Genomic DNA, 21,006 nt, shown 5'->3' with positions numbered 1-21,006 from the left:
ATCTAATGATCAGCTAATCAGCAAGCTTTGCAGAAGCCTGATAACGATCCTGATCATTATTCAGGTGTGTACGTGAAGAGAAACATGGAAAACATGCTGGATAGGGGCTTTCGAGGACCGAACTTGAGCACCCCTGCACTAGATGAAAACACCATTTGTATGAAAGCGTGACAGATACCGTTTAACCTCACTCTTGCTAACTAAACAAGTTACACAGCCACCAAGAGCTCACACGATGAGGAAAAAAAATGGCCGAGTGTGTTCTTACAGAAAATACAATGAAGAAAGAGTCGTAGTGAAACAAGCAATATGAGAAGCTAGGCTAGCTGTTATTTTGTGTGGTAACTCCTTCACACACCCCGCACCGCAGAATAATACTTGTAGCTCAGAACAACCAGGCCTCTGGCTACTTTGATTGGAAAGGTAGAAGAAGAAAAAAAAGCTAAATTTTAGCCTGATGATTGGCATGTGTGTCCTACACCTTTACTTCGAAGCTAATCAAGTGAAGGAGCTTGCCTCCCATTAAATTTGGGCGCTAACTACTACGCTAACTGCTAAACACGTAACGTGCTTGACACAAGGAATTGCTAACAACAGTTCCATCTTTCATATGTCCATCGATGGCAACATTGTGATGATGATGTGATTGTTTGTGTGAGGAGGACATGGTGTCTAGGCCGACATCAGCAGTCCTGTAGTCACTGTAGACACAAACACCACATACGATAAGTCAGATTGTTACTTCAGACCCGCCCCCACTATGCGTTCGAACCCACCTTCCTTGTTGAGCGGCGGCAGGAGGGCATCTTGTCTGTTGGCCAGCACGAATGCCAGCGTGGCCAAGATGGCGGCGTCCAAAACGCCCAGGATGGCAAGGATGAAGGCCCAGTGGACCGAACAGTTGCCCGATGAGAAGCTGCCCACCTGGGTGCGACACAGACGCGCACACATACGACGCCGTCAAGCGCACACCGGATCGCGCCGGGCCAAGTCTCGAGTCACTCACCGAGTCGCCGCACAGGACTCTCATCTCCGGACTCTCCCACGAGTCGGGGAACAGCAGACATGCTAACGCCAAGCAGAACCCTGAAGAACGGCAGAGATGGAGGCAAGTTTGATATGAAATGTGCAACTCATGCCCAAGTCCCAAAATTGGAGACGCGTCAAGTCATGCGACTTGGCGCCTTGAGCTAACGAGAAGCAATCAGACCTGCTGTGAGCTGCAGCCAAGCGCAGATCTTATAGACGGTGGCAGCGCTGCAGAATCGGAACAAGCAGAGACAAACCACGCTGGTCCACACTGCCCACAGGGATACGCCCACCAGGACCGCCACAGACTGGAAGGACGGTAAAGGGGACAGACTGGACAGATGGCCGCGGCAGTCTGGAACGGGCCGGTCCGACTCCAGACACACCTGATGTGACATGAGTGGACGCACAGAACGGAAGACATGGTTGTGGATGTGGACTGAGTGCGTTCAAGAAGTCACAGAGACAGATGTCCATTGATTTTCTGGAATGCTTGTCCTCAATTGTATCAGAGGTGAACTTATCCCAGTTGACTATTAATGGAAGCGGAAACACTCTGGACCAGAGCTGGACTTGAGTTCTGGCATTTTTACTTGCTCATAGGCACGCACACTTACAGTATGCTTATTATTCTCTCTGTAACTGAGAAGTCATTGTTCCCCACACGAACCAAACTGGCAACCACATTCATGGTTCCATAAAACAAAAATTCCCAGACATCCAGAACCCCGCCAGAAGACACCCACAACACAAGAACTAAGCCCAAGTAAAAAACAAGGTTTTGCTGATCTTATTTTTCTTTGCCATTACTTTGCTTCTATCTCATGCACTGATTTGCGTTTGCTAACTAACAGCCAATCAGAGTGATTGTCACCGACACCACTTTGCATACTGTGCTTGATGACGCATATTCATTCATATCATATCCAAAAAGCACAATAAACAGTCATATAAAAGTCCCCACTAGCATTTATTCTGAATGAAAAGATCCACCCATCCATTTTCCAAACCGCTAATGCAGTTTGCAATCACCTCAAACAACCCCAGGGTGCCAGTGGGCGGGGCCGGTCCCGTCCCCGGGTGGTAGACCTCGGAGGTTCCGATCCAGGACGGCTGCACCAATATGACCACCTGGATGATGGCGAAGCACAGCGTGCACACGGCCCACAGCGCGCCTACCGCGCGGGCGCTGCGCACGAACTCCGTCTGGTACAGGCGGGGAAGGTCGCCTAGGCCGGGTGTCGCCGCCGACGCCATGACTGCGCGCACGGGTCACGTGACTCCTCAGGCTTCTTTGGGGAGGTAAAAACAAAAACAAGACAAATTAGAATGAACATTTCTCTCCTCTTTTATTGTCGTTTTCATTCATCCAGGCGTGAGTAGACCAGCTGTCGGCAGTCACTATCATGACATAACATGACAAAGTATACATTTTCATTGGATTTTTTCAACGAAGCTAACGTGCGTACATGTTTTTTTTATTTTTTTTAAACGTTGTGAGGACAAGCGGTTAAGAAAATTGATGGATGGGAGAAAATAAACCACACAAGCATGGAACACGCAAACTCCACAACCGGCTGTTGATGAGCTCACTAAGGTTCGAACCTGGAACCTCAGCTCAGTAAGACAAACGTGCTAACCACGCAAATAAAAAGGACGTTCAGTCTACACTCAAAAATGTGTGATTTGCAGTCATTACGTCATCACCACTTTCACCACCGTCATTAATTTTTGCTTCAAACGTAAAAGAGGAATGAAAGAAAACCAACCTGCGCCGCAGCCTTTGCACGCACGTACGCACGCAGAGGATGGAGGCGCGTGCTAGCCAGCCAGGATGGAAGGGATGAAGATGCAATGCAAAGTGGAACTTCGACAATAGCGTCGCCCGCAGGCGGACTAATGAACTTCAGCGGCGCAGTGATGTTTGTTAAATATATATATTTTTTTTAATCACTGCCATTGGGTGGACCCGTCCCCCGCATGCCCGCGGTTCGCGACCCGCGTATTCAGCTATCAGGGGTCCATTGTATCACATTTAGTCTATTGAAAATAGTAACATACAAAAAAAAGGACATTAGTTTCACGCAGCACTGGGAAAACAATGAGGCCACATTTGATTTTTTTTCTTTTAATGTGATACATTCATACAACACATGTAAAAACACATGTAAAAAGATATTTTTGTCAAATAAATATGCGAATGAGCCCTGACTTTGAATTGTGACAAGTCTGCTCCTTATCTGTGTGTACCCTGCCATTTTTGGTCTATTTGTGCCCTGCCTTGACTAGTAACCAGTCTATTGTTTGTCTATATGAATCCAGAAAGGATGGATGAATGGATGCTGTATGTGGAACAATGACCACTTCCTGTTATTATCATCCTACAGGACTGCTGGACAAAAATTGTTTGGAAGAAGGAATTGACCTTGAAAACATACAAAGGTTTATTTTTAATGCTTATATAGAAACATTATTGCACATCAAACAGACCTCATCGTGTTGCAACGGCAAACTCAACATCTTATTAACATCAACAATTCTCATTGGATAAAAGGCAAAGATATATATTGCATCTTTGGCGACCCCCACTATACCACAAATGGGTTTTATAGTAAGCAGTTCTTATTTGAAGAAGTGTCGGATGTTATACAATAGTCTCCCAGTTCTTTACAGCTAGCGAGTGAGAATAAGTGTGTTGATAATTTTAAGTGAGTTTAATTAAATGTCTTAAGTTTGTGGAAGTGGTAAAACGAAAAAATGACAAGGCCTCTTTTTCAGGTGGGGGGGGGTCTGAAACGTATCCCCTGCAATAAACAGGGGTTCACTGTAAAACAAAACGTATACAAGTCTGAGCACTCTTCATTATCATCTCCTCTTCCTCCTAACTCCAGGGTGGGATCTCCTCTCCAAACTTGGCCCTGTGGGCAGCGTTCTTTGCCTCAAACACGGCCTGCACACACCAATGAGGTTACACAGTTATTGTCGCACGAGAGCACTACTTATGTACAAGGCTAAAAAACAACATCAATTTGTGGTGTGGAACTGTGGAGTTATGTTTTTTTTGTACAGTACGTTCATAATAAAGGGTTAATCAATCAATCAGTGAGCTAGCGCGACGTCACCTGGTTGTGCACGTAGGCCTCGCACACGTAGCACCACACGGAGAGGTCGCAGAAGCTCAGCACCATGGGATGCTCAGAGGTCGCGCTGTGCGTCAACATGTGTTCGTTGACGTAGCGGCCGCACGCCACCTGACGTCGGGGACATGTGTGACATCATCATTAGATTACACATGGAAATCTTTTTCAAAATGTCACTGTTTTTTATGCAAACAACACCATGAGGTATGTAAAATAGTTTCTTTGAATAATAATTCATAATTAAAAATAAAATTTGTAATGAATTTCAGTGTGATTATTGATTAATATATGCCAGTTGTTTAATTAAATACATACAAAATGAAGAGCATTATGCATATTATTTTCTTATTTTACTAATACATTTTTATTATTTATAATTATTGAAATGAATGAGTACAATTAAATATACTGTACAGTATGTAAAACATTCTAAATAGTTTATTTTAATACAAGCATTCTTTTATTTTACATTACATTGCTTATGATTAATTAAATTACAATTTATTTACGGTACTATTTTTTCATTTATAATTTTTTTTTCTTTTTTAAATAATGAAATAATTGTCTCACGTTCATTTGATCTATCTATCTATCTATCCATCCATCCATCCATCCATCTGTCCGTCCATCCATCCATCCATCCGTCCACTGTATCTGGATGTCACCTTGTAGCAGGTGAGGCAAATCCAATTTTCTGCCTCCGAGGCACAGTCTTGACAGGGCAGAAAGATATCGATACCAGATGGTGGAAGGGGCTTGACGGCGTCCAGGTGAGGACACCAGGAAAGAGGATCCACCACATACATAGGGGCCTGAGGACATACACATTACAAGTTCTTCTGTGTAGGAAATTCCAGAGCAGAATCCAAGTCCTGACTGACCGCCTGAACTCCACACGTCAACTCCAGAATTCCCTCAGGCTTGGACCAGCCGCACGCTCCCTCCAGCTCAGGCTCCGCCTCTTCTCCAACATCTGCTGGTGTGGCGATGTCAACGGCCTGAGTGTGATAACGAGACATAACTTTGGCAGGAAGTGAAAGGGCGACATCAACTCCATCAAGTACTGTACCGCCGAGAAGTGAAGGGGCGTTCTATTCTTTAATCCGGCCCAACAACCATATTCTTTGCATTAATTTATTAGCCTTTTTCCTTCAAATGTCCTTATAACATAAGGGGTACAAGTGTCTACAAAAAAACAAAACAAAAACAAATATTAAGCAAAGGTGTGTTTCTGTAAAAGGTGTTAATTTGTGGAATAATTTTGAAACTGACGTGAAAAGATGTCAGTCACTTGCTGAATTTAAAAAAGCTGTTAAAATTGTATTAATGTTGTAATTTTTTTCAATGTTGCTGAATGAGTGTAATGAAAATTGTATATGCGAGTATGAGGATATGATTCATAAATGTATTATGGTATCTGCCTATGAATTTCATTCATGTACATATGTTGCTGGCAAATGTACGAATGTCAGAGTGCACTTGTATTCATGACCAGGTTTATAAATTTTTCTTTTATTGAAATACATTATTATCCTATTATTGTATCAATAATGAAATAAGTCAAAACATACAACGAATAAGGGGTAGGATTAGATCAGTTTCTTCCTAACTAACTTCTTCCCACTCCCTTACATATAAACTGTGACAAATTCTTGTATAAGTGTTTTCTTCTTCTTTTAAATCTTCATTTTATTTTTCTGCTACTTGTTTATATGTTCAATAAACAAATCAGCCAATAAAAAAAATGGTTATGAAATCTCACAGTGAATTTTTATTGTGGGTCTTATGTTTATAACAGTGGTTGCTCTACAAATAAAGTTTTTCTCAAAAAAAGAAAGAAAAAATAAATCATTTAAAACTGTTAAAAATCAGTTAATTCGTTTATTATAAACTAGACAATAAATTATTTTACAGTTAAATAATTCATTAATATAATTATATAAATTGCAAATAATCAAATAAAAAGGATTGCACAAATTATGTTATTTATTTGTATACATTACATATATCTATATATATAAATTACTTATAAACAACAAAAAACATTCATCCATTTTCTTCATCGCTTATTCCTCACAAGGGTCACGGGGGTGCTGGAGCCTTTCCCAGCTGGCTTCGGCAGTAGGCGGGGCACACCCTGAACTGGTTGCAAGCCAATTGCAGTAACAAAAACAAAAACAAACGAGAGCATCATTTATTTTGGAGTAAATTTAACTTAATTTTGTATTTATGTACTTTATTTTATTAAATACTTATATTGTTTTATTTTCTTTTTCTTTACATTTTTAAACAAACTATTTTACATTTTTATTTAGATAATTGGTTAATCCATTTTAATATATTTTAAAATAAATGATTAAATTAAATACATTAATGGTAAATAATGCCATTTTAAAAACGAGCATGAATTACGATTTTGTTATTAAAACTAAAATTTTTCAATCTTCACCTATAAAAAAAGAGTTGGCCAATCCGTCTATTTTCAAACTCAAACGTGAACCATGGCGGTTGCTTGTTGTCATGGCAACACTAATCTGAAGACACTCCAAACCCATGAGGTCTTGAACTCACCGGCGGCTCTGAGCTCTCCGCTGATTGGCTCTGCTCATGTGACACTTCACTTGACTCGGCTTCCACGTTGGGGGGGTGCGTGGGTTGACTGATGTCCAAGTCGGCCAATCCTTGTGTCAGCTGGTCCAAACTGTGGTCCACCTAATTGGTCCAAACAGCAAAAACAATGTCAACACTTAAAGTGCCACGCTCTGCATAAATGTTTGTGCTCTTACTTTTGTGCCCTCCAGTCCCATAGGGGACAGTGGTGGTTTGTCTGGACCGCTCTGCCTCGACCTCCTGCCTTTTGCTTTACCACTGCGCCTCTGATAAGCGCTCGGGGAAGGTATAGCTTCTCGCACGGATTCTGGGACTAAAAAAAAAAAAGTTAAATGTGTTCATACAATATTTCTTAAAATTTGCCAAATGATAACATAAGTCAGAGATGCAGTGTTGACAGCATTAGCTTCTGATTATAATGTTATAATAATATTGGGCTAAATTCTGGATGTAGGAGCATTGTTTGTTCATATGTGCACGCGTCACAGAAATGTTTTTGGAGACTCACTACTGACACCTGGAGGACTCTCAAACTCACTGTTTATCCTCAGCGACTTCCAGTAGGGGGCGTGGTGTCGGATGACCTCGTTGATGACTGCCACGGCAGCGTGGTGAGGTGGGGGGAGGGGCGTTACCAGGGAAGGAGGAGGGTCGCCGAGCAGCACGCTCGTGCACATCGCCATGGAGTCGGAGATGGACGTCAAGTTGTAACCACCCTGTGATGTGACACAACATATCACCCGTAACAGTGTTTTTTAATTAGTTATTCAATTTGATTGATTAATTACATTTATTTGTTAGTTTATATTTTTAAAGGCACATCCTTGCGTCGATGCCACGGACTTCCGACTTCCAGGTTTTACACATCAGCGCCGTTTCCGGCCACTGCTGGCCGCATTCCAACACTCGCACCCCCAGCTTTGCGCCCTCCAACCGCGCGCTCCCGCTCATCGCTCAAGCAACACTTGTTTTGAATAATGTCCTTTATGTATAAGTGATGTGCGTTTAGCAATTAAAATGTGAAATCAGACTTTTTGGACCAAATCACCCACGGCAAGTTAGCGTCATCACTTACCTCCAGTATGAGTAAGACTCGCCCACAAGCCAACGACATCAGCATGTGCGTGAGGTGGGCGTAGCCCTCCGGGGTCACGTGGTATCCGCCCAGAGGGTCTCCTCGCGCGGCGTCGAATCCCGCTGACACCAACACCAGACTTGGATTGAACTGTAAGGAAAGGCAAGTTTAGTTATATAACTTTATAAAAGGAAATTAATACACAAAGTGAATTAATAGCATTTTACAGAGGCAAAGAAAAAAATGATTAAAAACAAGAGGAAATGAAATGATGAAAATCAATACAGTGCTATTTCTTAAGCTTAGGCGGCCGGAACAGATTAATATTTCAATTCATTTTAATGGTGAAAATGGGATCGTGTGCGGATCATGAGTGTGTACGTGTAGTCACCTCAGTGGCAATCGGCATGACGACGTGGTGGAAAGCGGCGAGATACTCTGCATCTCCCATCCTCCCGCCGCTCCACGCCACGTTGACGTTGAAGCCCGTCCCCTGGGCCACTCCCACCCGGTCTGGGGCGGCGTCCTCTGAGGACGGGAAAAAGTTCCCGTTGTCATAGCGATGAAGGGAGACGTAGAGGACACTGCAGACAGGAAGCCACGCCAACGATGAGCTGACTGGTCAGGTGACACACAGCAGTCACATGACATCTTCTTACCTGTTGTCGTCTTCAAACATGTGCTGTGTGCCGTTGCCGTGGTGAACGTCCCAGTCCAGGATTAAGACTCGTACAGGTGCATGCTGGGAAGTCTTCTGTGCGTAGCGAGCGGCGAGTGCCGCTGTATTGAAGAAACAAAAACCGCACGCAGAGTCTTTCTCAGCATGATGACCAGGGGGACGCACGATAGCCACGCCGCTTCTCACCTGCACACACACACAGGATGAATTTGTGCATGAATGTGAATGGAAATGACATGTACCAAGACTCGAAATACTTAATTACTTCATTTATGGAGCAAATTTCTAACTTTGTGGAGCAATTTATTATTATATTTTTTTTTTACAGGTTAACTCATTGACTCCCAGCCGTTTTCACTGAAGCAACACCCTTCGCTCCTGGCTGTTTTACTGGATTTTGACTGATTTCGCAAGGTCCACAGAATATTGTATTCTATTGCTATAAAAACACGGACACTACCAAAAGAAAGATTAGAGTCTCTTCTTTCATCAGGGAAAAAAGTACATTTCTTTCTGTTTCCGTTTTGCAGCAATTAGCATTAGAATATAGCTAAGTCTCATCATTATTCACAAATCTGTTTAAAACAGTGGGGGAAAGAGCTTTTTGCAACATGGCCCTGGTTGATCTCTTTTACTCTGCTGTCACCTCCTGGGCGTTTTTTTGTATTAACTACCATTGCTTCAAGCATTCTCTTCAGTTCAGAAACTACATCAAAGCCTTTTGTATGCTCCAGCATAAAAAACAAACATAATAACGTATAAATGTGTTTTTGGGAGCAAAAAAGTTAATCACAGCGAACTGAAGTGTTCATCAAGACTAAACATCAAAAATATGACAATACAATGAATGAACAATTGTCTTTTTCTTTTTTTTAATTATCAACAGTTTTTGTTTCTTAAATTCCCATTAGCAGCAGACTTTACTTTCTTCTCTAGAAGTAAAGCAAAATTTATGAAAAAAACAACAACTCTGCTTTAATGTAATTTTATAAAATAGAATGTATTTAAAATATTCCTTTATTTGCTACGGAAACACATTGCATTCACTTGAAAAAAACATATTTTTTATCTGATTAACTTTTGGGGGTAATTTTTATTTTCCGTTTTATTAAGAATATTTTTTGTTTGTTTTTTATGTTGTTTTTTTCTGTCATTAAAATAAAATTATAGACTACTGTGAAAAGTGTACCGAAGTGACAATGCTTGTCAGAATTGTAGCTTATTCACTGCCATTGAGGCCATGATTACTGACTTAAGTTTAGCCACAACAGTAGCCAGCCAAAGCTCGTTGCTAGCTAACTGTGCCGCTTAAGTAGCACTGAGCTTCTTTTGATGTCAGTGGTTTAATGATCGGGAAAAAAATCTAATTTTCAGTGTGCTAGTCTGTTTTGATGATGCATAAAATGCAAATTTGGACTCAGAAACCATGATGTGAGACCGCTTATTTTGAGCTTTGACTTGTGCAAACAGTATCTGATAATACCAAAATGCAAACAAGTGAATGTTCTATTTGTTGGTTCTTTCAAGTAACTTGAGCTGGTGCCTTGTAGTCAAGCGCCTGCATGATATCAAACCTCAGCTGTATTTTGGCCCACAAGTCCATTGTGCTGATAAACGAGGGTGTGTTTGAAGTTGTGCTGTGATTGGTACCTGTCCGCTCATGATATGGTCCACAGCATTGAAGCAGCTTCCAGCAGCCAGCAGAGCTGACTGAAAACTCTGATTGTTGATGTAGATGGAGTTGAACTCTTGTCCCAGTTTGTGCAGATCTCTGCTCTTCATCGTAGTGGTAGACTTCATTCGCCGGATGTGTTTCCCGCTAAAACAACATGTACGCACAAAGTGATGGTTTTGTTTACCATCATCATTTAAAGGGTCAGTGAGGGATACTGTACAATATGATAGCTGCACCTGTTTCTAGCTTGTTTTGAACCTTTTATTCACTGCGTGATATGATGTAACGTCACTCTGCACAATACATTTTCTATGTATTTGTGTGTACTTGCGTTTATTACACTTTGGTTCACTCTGCTTTGCTCCCAGGTCGGCATTGCAAATGCGAATCTGTTCTTAACTGGATGAATGAAGGTTTTTATTTTATTTTAGTTATTTAAACATGTTAGTCTTTGTGTGCTCTACTATGGACTGGTGAGCATTTTATTGTACGCTGTCACGTACGTGTGACACATGGCAAGCTCCTCCTCGGTGGCCAAGCGAGCCAGGATGCGCTGGCAACGTTCCACCAGTCCGAGCTGCTGATGCCTAGAGAAGATCTTGAAGATTCTCTGCGGTTGTTCAGGATGATGCCTGCAGACAAAAGTGAGCGCATAGTAACTCGCGCCAGTCATCCAATCCAGTGCAGGACACCCACAAAGACCCACCCACCTGTCCCACTGGTTCAGGTGCTCCATCATTCTCTCGTCGTACACAAGGCCTGTTGTTGTGACAGTGGGACTCTGTGGGCTCACTTCATTGGTTGTTAACCTGAGGACATGTCCTTCAGCAACATGAGAACCCTCTATAGGAGACACGGTACAACTGTCACGCAGAAATGAGGACATACCAGCCAGAAATACAACAACCAATAGTTTAGAAGAGTGATTCCCAACCAATGTGTCACGGGACAGGCCGGATTTAGTACTATGTGAGTAAATTGAGACAAGATGATCATTCTTTCACAATATAGTTACCTTTTTGTACCATTTTTGCATGACGTGCTGTGATTTTTTTCTAATGTAAAATATGTGCCTTGACTCAGTAAAGGTTGGGAAACTTGAGAATGAAATAAACAAAAATATACAGGAACCAGGAATGGACATGTTCCATGTTAGTGTGTGTGTGTTTACCCAGCACTTGCAGTGAGGTCCAATATGGATACAGAGCCGAGATGGTCTCAGAGATGGACTTCAGGGCACTGACACACAGAGACAGATGACTTTTTTTTTAATAATCCAGGTTCAGTTAGCATACAGTTAGCCTCGTGTTAGTTAAAGCCTGACAGTTTAAAAATGTCATGTCCTTACCGAGTGAAATGTTTTGAATTCCAGTTAGCTTAAGTAATTTTTTTCACAATTTAATGACTTAAATGTCACGATGGAATTGGCTGTTTTACTGGCCCTCATCCTGCCCTACATATTGCAAGGCATGCGGATACATGTTTAGAATAAGCAGATCGTTAAAAGATTTACTGGTTTATTGATAGGTCGGCAGTCTCTCCAAAACGACGACTATTTTTAAACAAAATTTAAAACAATTTCCCATCATGGGGGCCCCTTTCAAACTAAGACTCCAAGTCCACTAAAAGTCCATTTTAACAATATATAGTTTTCATTAATGGTTAGAAAAATTAACTGTGAACAATTAATAGACTTTTCATTCTGCTTTTTTTTTTTTTTTAAACAAAGATTCAAGCTTTAGTTTTTTTTTTTAAGATAACGCCACCAAGTCCTTGGCTATGCTACTTTCTGTTAAGTCCCATAATTGATTATGGGAATTCACCTCCAAAACCCAAAGGTCCCACAGGGCAGACTAACACAAATTATAAGGCAATGATCTTAAGCATCACTGTGGGTGTGCGTGTGTGACACAGGTACCAGTCAGAAGGAGCAGTGGATGCAACCATTGGGGCACAGGTTCCCCCCAGCAATGCACGAACACAAGCGGTAGCACCCTTTGCGGTCGCCTGCAGGTTGTAACCTCCCTAAACATATATATAAAAAAAAAACATACATGTAGAGATAAGATCAAAATGATAAGCCCTTTTGTAAAATCAAATAAAGCCTTTATTTTCTCCAATGCTGATATAATCTAATATAATAAATAAAGTGTTTAAACCTAGCCTAAACCGTTGGCATTCACAAGATAAACAAAGAAAACATCTGCATGAGACAAAATTAAAATTCTGACCAATGGGGTAGATGCCAAGGACTTTCGACTTCCGGGTTTTACACATCAGCGCCGTTTGCGGCCACTGCTGGCCTCGTTCCAACACTCGTACCTCCACCCCTGCGCCCCCCAACCGCGCGCTCCCGCTCATCGGTGGGAGGGCGTCTCGGCTATCTGAAATGCTTCGGACACTGAGAGAGACACTACACACTCGCAGCCTCGCACCCGTCGACGGGAACACACAACCGAGGGCCACAAAGGCATGGGTAAATACCCGGAAGTCAGAAGTCCCACCTCCTCCGTGGCATATAGTCCATTTGCTGAATTGAAACAAAAATTGTCTACATGATTAGGTATGGCTAATATTTTTTTTATTTAACTGTATAATGTTCATACGTACAGGCAGCCATGTTTGTGTTGTGTTTTCACACATGTTGTTTTGTGTTTGTTTTTTTTTTACCTCAAGAGCCAGAACGAGTCGACCTTCGGCCAAAGACATTAGCATGTGTGTCAGCGTCTGGAAACACTCTGGACTCACGTACATCTGGCCCTGAAAACAAAGACACACACAAGTTGGGGAGTGAGTTTTTCTGTTTATTCCACATAAAATAATTGTGCCTTCCTATTGATGTCCAGTGGAAGTATTTTTCGAGTCCGTGCCAGCACACATAGTGACAGGCAGACATAATGCAAGTATGTCCATACTACCAGTGCTACTTCCTGTATAACTATAGATGAGGTCTGCAGTAGCATTAGTAGCACCACCTCGAACAGCACAGAATAATTCTGCCATTGGCCAGCGCTTATTGTACATTGACCACGTTACTTCCATGTTCAACAGAGAGCCAATAGTGATGTCATTATTGTACAACCAATCAGAAATCTGCCCTGTCGTACCTTCGGATCCCCCAGTGCGGCATCAAAACCAGCAGAGATCAGAACCAGCTCCGGCTGAAACTTCACACACAGACAAACACATATAAAAGTTTGAATGTGACGGGGTGGGGGGGTATGTTGTAGTATGAAAGTGTGATGTCAATTTGCACAGGAAGTAGTGAGCATTACTTCATAGGCGACAGGAAGCAGCAGTTGCTGGAAAGCACACATGTAGTCTGCGTCGCTTTTCCCTGTCTGAACAAGGAGACAACAGGGTTGAGTGCAAACTTCATTTTTGCTGTGGGCGATTATACAGTTACACTTAATCAGTCTGAAAATGAGTACTCATTAACTACAAATAATGTATCTTTGTTCATCTATCTGCCAGCGACATATAGTGACAGGCAAACAAAGAAAAACTCTTCGACCAGATGGCAGAAGGCACAATTAACTCTGGATCAACCTTTTTCCTATCTAGACAACAGAATACCTCATTAAACCCATAAACCAGGTTACCACCGTACTAATACTTTCTGTGACCCTTTTACTTAGTCGGGATTTTTTTGTGTGTAAAATGTGCCTTGACTCAACAAATGTTGGGAAACACTGCACAAGAGAATAATTGACGTGACTGACCGTGGTCCAGGCCAGGTTGATGTTCCGTCCTTCGGCGGGGGCGCTCCCCACAAAAGTCTTGTCAGAGTCTGGCAGGTGAGGCCAGAACGCACCCTGCTCAAACCTGTGCACGCTCATGTACAACACACTGCCGCACGCACACACATTTAATCACAGTTCGACAGGACAACACTTTTGGTATTTTTGTGTTGTTTAAAAAAGGGAGACGTCACCTGGGGTCTTCCTGGAAACCATATTGGACACCTTGACCATGATGAACGTCCCAGTCCACGATCAACACCCTGACACACACACGCACGCACACGCACACACACACTTAACTTGCTCAGTCAGTGGCGTTTGACCTCTTTTTTTCAAAATGTCTTTACTTTGTGTGAAAATGTCCTCATTTTGCATCTAATTGTCCTTATTGTGTGTCTAAAAAGTCCTCACATTAATTTTGTTTACATAACCTCACACTCTGTCTAAATGTCCTAACTTTTCAAAAAGACAAATAATGTGTATAAATGTTCTGTCTCTAAACTGTCCTTAGTAGAATACATTTTGTGTTTGAATTTTTAATGTGTCTAAATGTCCTTACTTTGTGTTCAAATTTTCATAATTTGTATCCAGATGTTCTCAGTGTCTAAATGTCCTTACTTTTGTGTGCAAATGTCTTCACTATGTGTCTGAATGTCCTCAATGTGTGTCTTAATGGTGACACTTTTCCCCTAGAAGACAAACCTTTTGACTTTGTGTTTGTTCTGTGCGTAGCGGGCTGCAATGGCCACATTGTTGAAAATACAAAAACCATTGGCCTCGTTTGACTGGGCATGATGTCCCGGAGGCCTGCCACATAAACACACGCACATACGCGTTATTGTCGGTTATTGAGGTACACCTGAACACCTCATCACAGCCTTTCGATCATACCTGATGACAGCGAAGCCATTCCTCAGTTCAGTCAACACCTGGTCCACCAGCTGGAGCACTGAACCTACCGCCAATACAGACACCTGGAAGGTCTCCTGTAGCATACGCACACAACAGATACATTTGTGTGTGCGCGTACACGCGTGTGCATGTGTGTATGTATTCTTACTTGATGGATATAAATGGAATCATATTTGTCAGACAGTTGACGCAGTTCTGTCTCAGACATCAACTGAGTGGACTTCATCAGCTCGATGTAGTTCTTCCTGCACACACACTTGATCAGAGATGATGTAAAACACGAAGATGGATTGTTTCATGTTTGGGTGAAACTCACGTGTGCACGAGAAGCAGCTCTTCCTCAGTGGCTGCTCTGGGCTGAAACACACACACGTGCATGCACACACATACACTTCTTCACCTGCGTCAGCATAAAGTCAGAAGGTCAAACATTTCACCTGCACTTGAACACAGCGAGACAACATCTCTTGTTTGTCTAGCTCCTCCATGATGGATGTCACTCTGGCTGGACTTTCTGCATGACTGAAGACAGAGGACAATTGCGAACAGGGTCATGTGACATACACGCATGCAGTCATACATACAGAACTTTGTAACATACTGTTTATATACGTAGTCATAGTTTGTGTCAAGTCAACATATTCTCAATTTGTACCAAATGTCATCAATATGCATTGAAATCTCTTTCATTTGTGTTCAAATGTCCTCACTTTGAGCCAAAACGTTGTCACTTTGTGTCTAAATGTGTTTATTTTCAATCCAAATGCTCTAATTTTTTGTCCAACTATCCTGAAAATGTCAGAATCTTACCTCTTTGGTTTGGGCAAGATTTAGTCACGTCACATGCATATATGCAGAGTCATGTGCAGCGATAGGCAGAGTAACCACAAATTGGACTCATGTAATAGTAATGTTACTACAGAATAATACGACTAATATAAAAAGTAAAAAGTAGTCCTCCAAATAATTATTTGAGTAAGCGCATATACAAACTACAATAAATATTGATTGACGTAATATTCAAGTAGTGAATAACTGTCCTGGTGTATTTTTTAAATCAAAGCATGAACATCAGACAAAAATACAAACTGGGAATGTGCAAATTCAGATCGTGCCCAACAATGGGAAAAAAAACAAAATGTTTAAATATGGCAAATTTTGCCATAACAAAATTCTACATATTAAACTAACTTTGTTTACGCTCCAGAAACAGCTTTAAGGCTGTGGAGAATTCATGTGTCATCATGTGACTGCCTGGCCGTATTTGATTGGTCAAAAGGCCTCACTTGTATTTCCGTTGGATTGGTGAAAGTCATGTGACAGCGGCCAAGGGGAAGTCTCTCTGACAAATCAAAAACATGTATAGATTGCGCAAGCAATATTAGATTAATAAAAGTACAGCATGTAATGTAGCTCAATGTAACAGAGTAAAAGTGTAGTTTTTTAAAATAAAAATACTGGGGTTAAAGCATTAAAACTACTGCGACGAATACAATTTCCCCAAAAAATCCATAAGTAAATGTGCAATACTACCTACCTACCTACGGTCATGTGACACATATTTTGCAATGTACATAGTCATGTCAGGTGAGCTTACTTGGGGTCCCACAAGTTCTGATGATGAGTGAAGGTCTCTGAATAGACCAAACCGGTTCCACTGGTGCATGACCTGCTGGACAGGTCCTACACAGACACACACATACTTAAATCAAATAACATTAAGTGGTGACCACTGCCGACTCATACTCACAGAGTACAAAAGGTTCTACTGTGATGAGATGGGTTCCGCTCACCATCCGCTGCAGTTGGACCTGCAGCTCCTCATCTCGATCTTCTCTGCTCTTCGACATTCTCCCTTTCTTCTTTGCCTCCTGCAGGCTGCTACTGTTCTTCCTCTGCTCATTTCCTTGAACAGCACCTCCCTGTACGCGCACATACACACATGTGCTTGTTGCGTTAACAATAAAAACTACTTGTCACACTTTAACTAAATGAAAGTTATTAAATAGCCCTCAATTTATGCTCAACAGACAAGTTAATATACTACACACATTTTTCAGTCTTTAATCTAACATTGAGTGAGCAAACGTTCACCTGAGCTACCTGAGGGGACAGGCGAGGAGACCTCCTAACTGACTTTAGTCCACATGACGATGCCGATGATGGTGAATGATCTGCTCCAGAAGACATCTCAAAACAGGTTGAACAAGACATAGCACCATATTAGTAAACACAATGAGTTGTGTGTTTATTGATTTTTCTTGTGTATGTGTGTTTGTGCTTGTTTTTACTAGGGCCCGACGATTAATCATCTAGCCGATTATATCAGCCGATATTAGGCCCTTTCAAAAATAATATTTGGCTGAGTTTTGCTGATTAAACAGCAAATGGCAGTTATTAGGTATGGGCAGGAAGTCAAGGACAAGCATGGACGACAGAATGTTTTTCTATGTGAATAACAATCTTCTCCATTTTCATACGCCTTTTTAAAATGCAGTATGAGTAATTGGGTATATTTATGTTGATATGACTGACTAACCCAAGTCAAGAATGAAATCAAATGTATTTTTTCTCTTTCATCTTTACTGACGTCACAACCGCCAATCATCAGCCACTAACAATCAACTCTGAGAGTTACACATAATATTACAAGATTATTAATAGTACATTATTACTAATGCGTGGTCACAAATAAATATTTGGGGGCTACAATTAAGCGTTGTGTGCGCACGTTACAGCTGCATTGTAGAAACAATTCAACCGTTTTTGCCCATATGTATTTTTGGGGAGCTCGTACAAAAAGAGACTATGTCAGATTCAATATTAAAAAGGTAAAGAAAATTACTTTTTCTAGCTAGCAACAACGAGCTGTAGGTATATAGGTCAGCCACTGTTATTGAGGGCCGTGTGTAAACATGTATACCTTCAAACAACATTTCTTCACGTTAATTAAAACAACAACAACAACAACATTAGCATACTTACAGGAAATTCTCTGCGCGTTTTGTTTTTGCTCCAAGCGTCAACGAAACGTCGCACAAAGATGACGTCACAATACCCCGACCTCGCTTCAGTGATGTCACATTCTTGCGCCCCCACCAGAGCAAACAAACAAACGCCGATGGCCCCTCCAGTTAGCTCTAAAACTAACGCGAATTCTCATAGTGCAGTGGATTCGAAGGTGCTGCAGTATGAAAGGTTTATTGACGAAGTACTGAAGAAAGATTTACAGTAAGAGACGACGGATCACTATGACTACCAATCCATATCGTAACTGCACTTGTTTTGTAGCTGTACTATGGAAGGAAGCTGATACTCTACTGTGCGTTGCATTGCATCATAGCTAAAGTGTACTGTATTTGACAGCATCACGTTTCCCTGACGCCTTTAGAAATAAATAGGTGGAAAGCCAGCGTTTTTGGATGTGTTCCTGTCGTAGAATGTTCACTTTAGTGTCCAAACATCAGCACGGTGGCATTTAGGTGTGCTGTGATGATTCTTAACTTTACTTTATAGTATTTATTTGTTTAACTCTGCAACAAAGGGGGAAAAATGCAAAACAAAAAAACCCAGCAGATTTATTTTAATTTATTTACATTTTTGGGGATCTAGGGGATATTTAAATGTCATTAACTTTGAGTTGAAAAGAGCTAATATCAGCCGATTAAATCGGCAGGCCGATTAATCGTGTGTCGTTTTCAGAAAAGTGATGGAGCAACGAGATGCTGTTTATGAGCAAATCTCTCAATACCTGCAGTTGAAGAACACCTTGCAAGCCCTGCAGGTACACGCACACGCACGCACGCACGCACGCACGCACGCACACACACACACACACACACACACACACAAACACAAACACACACTATAGATAAGATTAACGTGTGTTTTTGTATACAGGAGACAGATTCTCAAAGCCTCAAGGCAGATGTTGACCTGGGATGTAATTTCTACGTTCAGGCTGAAGTGTAAGCTCATACGTTCCTCCCACGCACTACTACTAATAATTCAGAATTTAGTAAAGCAGATTTTGCACCCCTTACATAAGCACAGGACAAATCAATGGCTTACTTAAAACAATATTTAGTATCATTGATTGTCCTCATCTCCACAGAGAAGACTCATCCAAGATCTTTGTGTTGGTGGGCTTTGGCTTCTTCGTAGAGATGGAACACGCTGAAGCTCTGCGCTTCATCGACAAGAAGACGAATCAACTAACAGCGTCAGTGAAGACTCACACATTTTAACAGGAAAAAAAAAGACATTAAGTTTAGCTGTCAAAATTTAGTTTGACTTTAGACATTTTATAATGTGACATGGTACTTTAATGCTGGCTAGCTTTGGCCTTTTTTCCTGATGTAAGATGCTGCCCATATTCATTTTGCTTTTGTGTGTATGTGTGTGTTAGCTTCACAGATCAGCTGACCAAAGACTGTGCCAAAATTAAAGCAAACATCCGCCTGGTGCTTGAGGTCAGTTTTAATGATCATATTGGCACACAGAAAAACAACTTGAATAGCTTTCACAAGATCAAGTCAAGTATGTCCTGTTCGGCTTCTTGTTACTTGCAGTATGTTTGTTAGCTGTTATGTTAACAGTTTTGCTTGCAGCGGTGGAGTTTGATATACCATCTGTGTCGCTTGTTTTGAAATGGATATTTAATGGTAGTGCAGTAGGACAGATGTAAGAACTGTGTCAGTGATCCCTTGCTATGTTGACGGTTATCAGCCAAGCCATAACACGTATTGCGAAAATCTATACATAATTAGCCTCCCAAAATGTTTATAATTGCATATGTATTAATAGTTTAAATATGATCCCAAACACTTTAAAATACAATTTCAAACTCATCTTACAACATTATCCTTAAAATATATGGCTTACAGGTTATTAGATATATATTTAAATAAATAAATAAGAAATGCACTGGGAATGCGTATTAGCTGCTTCGTAACCAAAAAAAAAGTACTAATTACTACTTTCCTTTTGCCATTTTATTTCATTTGTGACTCAATGGTAAAGCATACAGTAAAGTATAAATGACTCTTTATTGAACCTTAAAAAACATGGTTTGATTCACAAGGAAGAAGCGGAAGGCCACTAAGAGAAAATGAGCAACAATTAAGAAAATAGTTATAAATTTTGAGAGCCTGTTGGCAATGATCGCCCATGAACCGAGTGACGACCCACCTCACACACTATTACTATTATCACTGGGGTCCCTGACTGGCAATTATTTCCCCTGTACTGTGTTGATGTGGTTTTCAGTCTATTAATATTGGAGGGAACTCTAAGGCTTGAACGCCATAAGACACTCTTGACTTACTGTCATTTTGTCTTTCAGGGCCTGCGAGAACTTCAGAGTCTGGCAGAGCTTCCAGAACACAGCAGAAGAGAAGTCTTCTAGATTTTTACTCTCTTTGGGATGCCTTGTGAGGACAGACGTGGTCCAGTAGCACACGATCAGAAGGATCAATCTGAACATTTTGTGGTTCTTCTGTAGTGACCAGATTTTGTGGATTGTCATATGGACATGTGCATTCTGCCTGCTATGTGCACATCTGGATGGATTGAGTGCAACTTGACGAAGCAGGTGTTGCTCTGACATCCAAACTTGGACAGTTTCCATGGCGACCCAATGCTGAATCAATACAGGGTCGTAAAGGACTGGAGAAACAATTGTTATACGCTGTGTGGCATTTTGTTAGTTGCATTATTTTAGAAGAATTTCTTAAAAATGTAAATAAAATGACCGCCCAAAAAAAGTAATATTTTCTCAAAATGACTTATATATTTCATTTATATAGAACCTGGGAGATTGCATGGATGTGTTTTAGTTCTCATGTTGTGCACAAGTTATAACGTGCAAACAAACAAAAAAGACAACATTTGAGATACATTAGTTGCACGCACACCTTGTTAAGCAAGAACATAAGAGTAGACACTATTTTTGCTTTGGTGGGTTGGTAAGACGTGTGAAAATCGCAATTGTTTGCTAAACTTTCTGCTACGTGTCAAGGTCATCTTAGTACAGATTGCTCTTGTTTTGGTTTTGAATGTGGCCACCCAAATATCTTTAACTTTTTGCTTCATCACCTAGCAGTTAAAATAAATCAATGTAAACTAATATAATGAACAATTGT

At 41.1% G+C, this 21,006-nt stretch overlaps 3 protein-coding genes across 7 annotated transcripts; 1 reads left to right on the top strand and 2 right to left on the bottom strand.

The window, feature by feature from the left end:
• Window positions 1-100: 100 nt before the first annotated feature.
• On the bottom strand, window positions 101-2,903 carry lhfpl4b (LHFPL tetraspan subfamily member 4b). 2 transcript variants are annotated; one of them, XM_086067315.1, is made up of 6 exons: window positions 2,799-2,903; window positions 2,062-2,321; window positions 1,211-1,415; window positions 1,007-1,086; window positions 777-924; window positions 101-701 (listed from the first exon to the last, which is right to left on the bottom strand). In XM_086067315.1, exons 2-6 carry the CDS (start codon window positions 2,284-2,286, stop codon window positions 673-675), a joined length of 687 nt encoding a protein of 228 aa, XP_085923441.1. In that variant the 5' UTR covers window positions 2,287-2,321; window positions 2,799-2,903; the 3' UTR covers window positions 101-672. The 2 variants fall into 2 exon arrangements, with proteins under 2 accessions (XP_085923441.1, XP_085923442.1); XM_086067316.1 differs by having other exon boundaries at window positions 2,062-2,318; window positions 2,799-2,876.
• A 546-nt stretch (window positions 2,904-3,449) lies between these two features.
• On the bottom strand, window positions 3,450-17,926 carry hdac6 (histone deacetylase 6). Of its 4 annotated transcripts, none has more exons than XM_086067301.1 (29): window positions 17,849-17,926; window positions 16,958-17,053; window positions 16,657-16,785; window positions 16,461-16,546; window positions 15,301-15,385; window positions 15,180-15,220; window positions 15,012-15,108; window positions 14,843-14,937; window positions 14,654-14,758; window positions 14,143-14,211; window positions 13,931-14,057; window positions 13,484-13,549; window positions 13,316-13,375; window positions 12,879-12,968; window positions 12,127-12,233; window positions 11,380-11,447; window positions 10,919-11,051; window positions 10,712-10,840; window positions 10,184-10,352; window positions 8,514-8,719; window positions 8,246-8,438; window positions 7,855-8,004; window positions 7,318-7,495; window positions 6,956-7,092; window positions 6,741-6,881; window positions 5,051-5,167; window positions 4,835-4,981; window positions 4,152-4,280; window positions 3,450-3,979 (listed from the first exon to the last, which is right to left on the bottom strand). In XM_086067301.1, the coding sequence occupies exons 2-29, from the start codon at window positions 17,051-17,053 to the stop codon at window positions 3,911-3,913; spliced, it is 3,219 nt and encodes a 1,072-aa protein (XP_085923427.1). In that variant the 5' UTR covers window positions 17,849-17,926; the 3' UTR covers window positions 3,450-3,910. The 4 variants fall into 4 exon arrangements, with proteins under 4 accessions (XP_085923427.1, XP_085923428.1, XP_085923429.1 ...); XM_086067302.1 differs by having other exon boundaries at window positions 16,967-17,053; XM_086067303.1 differs by lacking the exons at window positions 16,657-16,785; window positions 16,958-17,053; window positions 17,849-17,926 and adding an exon at window positions 16,150-16,205 and having other exon boundaries at window positions 16,461-16,533.
• Window positions 17,927-17,932: 6 nt separating this feature from the next.
• Window positions 17,933-20,939, top strand: uxt (ubiquitously-expressed, prefoldin-like chaperone). Its single transcript, XM_086067320.1, has 6 exons — window positions 17,933-18,094; window positions 18,566-18,647; window positions 18,764-18,831; window positions 18,978-19,085; window positions 19,272-19,335; window positions 20,208-20,939. The coding sequence occupies exons 1-6, from the start codon at window positions 17,940-17,942 to the stop codon at window positions 20,268-20,270; spliced, it is 540 nt and encodes a 179-aa protein (XP_085923446.1). The 5' UTR covers window positions 17,933-17,939; the 3' UTR covers window positions 20,271-20,939.
• Window positions 20,940-21,006: the final 67 nt, after the last annotated feature.

The sequence above is a fragment of the Leptonotus elevatus genome, chromosome 2 (genome assembly GCF_054856555.1).
Source record: "Leptonotus elevatus isolate MCC_2025b chromosome 2, RoL_Lele_1.0, whole genome shotgun sequence".
NCBI classification, from domain to species: Eukaryota; Metazoa; Chordata; class Actinopteri; order Syngnathiformes; family Syngnathidae; genus Leptonotus; species Leptonotus elevatus.
This window is presented reverse-complemented; position numbering and strand designations above follow the sequence as displayed.

Bases quoted from the DNA above. Each gene is read 5' to 3' on its own strand.
- lhfpl4b (XM_086067315.1), bottom strand. From the start codon at position 2,286: ATGGCGTCGGCGGCGACACCCGGCCTAGGCGACCTTCCCCGCCTGTAC. The intron at 1,416-2,061 runs GTGATTGCAAAC...ATGTCACATCAG, and splicing joins GCACCCTGGGGTTGTTTGAG to GTGTGTCTGGAGTCGGACCG. The intron at 702-776 runs GTGGGTTCGAAC...TTGTGTCTACAG, and splicing joins GCCGCCGCTCAACAAGGAAG to TGACTACAGGACTGCTGATG.
- hdac6 (XM_086067301.1), bottom strand. From the start codon at position 17,053: ATGTCTTCTGGAGCAGATCATTCACCATCATCGGCATCGTCATGTGGA. The intron at 15,386-16,460 runs GTAAGCTCACCT...CTCTGTCTTCAG, and splicing joins CAGAACTTGTGGGACCCCAA to TCATGCAGAAAGTCCAGCCA. The intron at 11,448-12,126 runs GTACCTGTGTCA...TCTGTGTGTCAG, and splicing joins TCCACTGCTCCTTCTGACTG to TGCCCTGAAGTCCATCTCTG.
- uxt (XM_086067320.1), top strand. From the start codon at position 17,940: ATGTCACATTCTTGCGCCCCCACCAGAGCAAACAAACAAACGCCGATG. The intron at 18,832-18,977 runs GTAAGCTCATAC...TCATCTCCACAG, and splicing joins TTCTACGTTCAGGCTGAAGT to AGAAGACTCATCCAAGATCT. The intron at 19,086-19,271 runs GTCAGTGAAGAC...TGTGTGTGTTAG, and splicing joins AAGACGAATCAACTAACAGC to CTTCACAGATCAGCTGACCA.